At 45.6% G+C, this 2,255-nt stretch overlaps 1 protein-coding gene across 1 annotated transcript; it reads left to right on the plus strand.

Moving 5' to 3' along the window:
• Nucleotides 1-1,054: 1,054 nt before the first annotated feature.
• On the plus strand, nt 1,055-1,804 carry LOC147434082 (uncharacterized). Its single transcript, XM_086489883.1, has 4 exons — nt 1,055-1,069; nt 1,205-1,468; nt 1,562-1,663; nt 1,760-1,804. The coding sequence occupies exons 2-4, from the start codon at nt 1,229-1,231 to the stop codon at nt 1,802-1,804; spliced, it is 387 nt and encodes a 128-aa protein (XP_086346009.1). The 5' UTR covers nt 1,055-1,069; nt 1,205-1,228.
• The last annotated feature ends 451 nt before the right edge of the window (nt 1,805-2,255 follow it).

Below are 2,255 nucleotides of genomic sequence, written 5' to 3' on the forward strand. Positions count from 1 at the left end.
TGCGTTCCCACTATGTACGTGTCACAGCACGACAACGCATGCTCTAGGTATGTTCTCACAAGCAGGGACGATGAGCACTGCACTCTGAGTGGGACGGAGACTGAAGCTGCAATCACGAAGCGGGTCTGCTCAATATAGATGCTGCTCGTCCCACCGCTAGATCTAGTTGATCTAGTGAAAGAGACACTAAGAAGCACTACTATTGCTTCTCAGCGTTTCTTTCACCCGATCAATTAGATTTAGTGGTGGGGCAAGCAACCTCTATGATCAGACCTTCGCGATGTAGCTTCAATCTCCATCGCACCCGGAGCGCAGTGCTTTTACAAATTCACAGAAATTCAACGAAATCTCTCTACACAGGAATCCCTCCCCCTTTATGAGTCCCCTCTCTCTCTCTCTCTCTCTCTCTCTCTCTCTCTTTCTACTTGTCCATGTTTTCTTCTCCATTCATTCAATATTAAATTTAAATGTTCGTGTGTCAAATGCAGGTATGGATGATGAGGAGTTTCTTTCTTCTTTGTCACCCCAGCAGAGATAGTGGTATGTGGAGCGTCATCGCTCTGGCACACCATCGCGCGTTCCTACTCTTTTAGCGTCTCCCTTTGTTTCGGAGTATTCAACACGCTCCGAAGCTTCGTCGTCGAGACGAGACGATCTTCACACTCATCTAGGTAGCGGTGCTCTAGTGGTGGCGGCGGCGGTTGTTGTGGAGATGCCGCCACCGATGCCTTGACATCGCCTCGTGTTCGACGAGGCTCTTTACCCTCCCCTTATTTGCCTGCCCTAACACCAGCCACGACATCGCCATCTACACCAGGTTTTGCGCGGCTGACGGCCGTTCCTATATAGCGGCTACACACCACTAGCTACTCCTCCAAGAGTCACTCCAGTCGACACTCCTCGCTTCGGGGCCCAGACTCCAGTGGAGACACTTGACGTCCGTACCCCTGTCGACACGCCGCTAGAGACCCCTGCAGGGACATCCAGGTTCACGCGTCACCAGCGAGAGGGCTTGCCTTACTCCGTCGACTTGAGCGGCGGCATCATCTTGCATGATGATGGCAAGAAGGTGATCTCACGCATGCACGGTCTTTGCTCTCAGGTGTTTAGAAACTACATATTAAACACCTGGAGTGAAGTACCATGTGGTTTAAAAGACAGAGTCATCAGCATGCTGCATGACGAGTTTCTCGTTTCAGCACAGGATGAGCGCTTCAATGAAGACCTGATGAAGGTTCGAATGCACGAATACTGCAAGCACAAGCGTTCCGAAGTGCAAAAAGAAATTAAGCATGGGTGGAGCAGACCAGATTGGCTGGCCAAAGAAGATTGGAAGAATGCAAAGAAAGCAACGCGCGAGAATCCCGACAAGTGGAAGCAACAAAAGGAGGCAGCCAGAGCACGAGTAGAGGCAGGGAGCTCGCACCAGTTGGGGAGCGGTGGGTGGGCATCATTTGAGGCCAAATTTGTAAGTGTTTTCGCATTGCTCTTTAGGTTTGATAGTTTAGGGTTTAGGGGTTTTTAGATTCTAACATAATGGATTCTTTGTATGTTTTGATAGTGGTCGATGACAAGATGTGACCCCACATTGTACGAGCACAAGTACGCAGGCAGGAAGGGCTTAAACTCCCTGATGGACATTGTGAGTTCTCGCGGTAACATGGTTAGTATTGAGGTTTACTCTTTTCTATTTGTTGTATTGCTTTATAAATTATATGTTTATACTTACAGAAAGCTGTCTTATTGTTTTTTTTTGCAGAATCCGACAGATACGCCACTTGGACACGATGAGACGTCTGATTAGACGACGTCAGTCTAGCCATAGCTAGATAGCATTAGTTTCCTTTTGTCATAGCATATGTATCATGAGATGATGTTTATATGTCTTTTTGAAAACCATGTATATTTTTTCAATAATGACAATAATGTTGTAACTATTACATTTGCAAAGTTTAACAATCAAATGATTTTGCCTACGATGTGTACAATTGTCATTGATTTACTTTCATCAATTTACTTTTATCAGTTTTGTATCTTTATTTTGCAAACAATACTATGGATGATGGAGTTAATGGTTATATTGTCTTGTGGGGTGACTACTTTGGGTCTATATCTAAGCTTGCACTTTCTTTCAAAGGTGAATCTGGGCTTATCTTGGATTCATTTAGGTTTACTCAATTATTGAAACATTCAATATGGTTGATGGGTTGAATGCCTCGCCGTGCCAAATTTTTTTCTCTCGGGCGTCGCTATGA

Source organism: Adiantum capillus-veneris, chromosome 19 (assembly GCF_014529385.1).
Source record: "Adiantum capillus-veneris isolate H3 chromosome 19, ASM1452938v2, whole genome shotgun sequence".
NCBI classification, from domain to species: Eukaryota; Viridiplantae; Streptophyta; class Polypodiopsida; order Polypodiales; family Pteridaceae; genus Adiantum; species Adiantum capillus-veneris.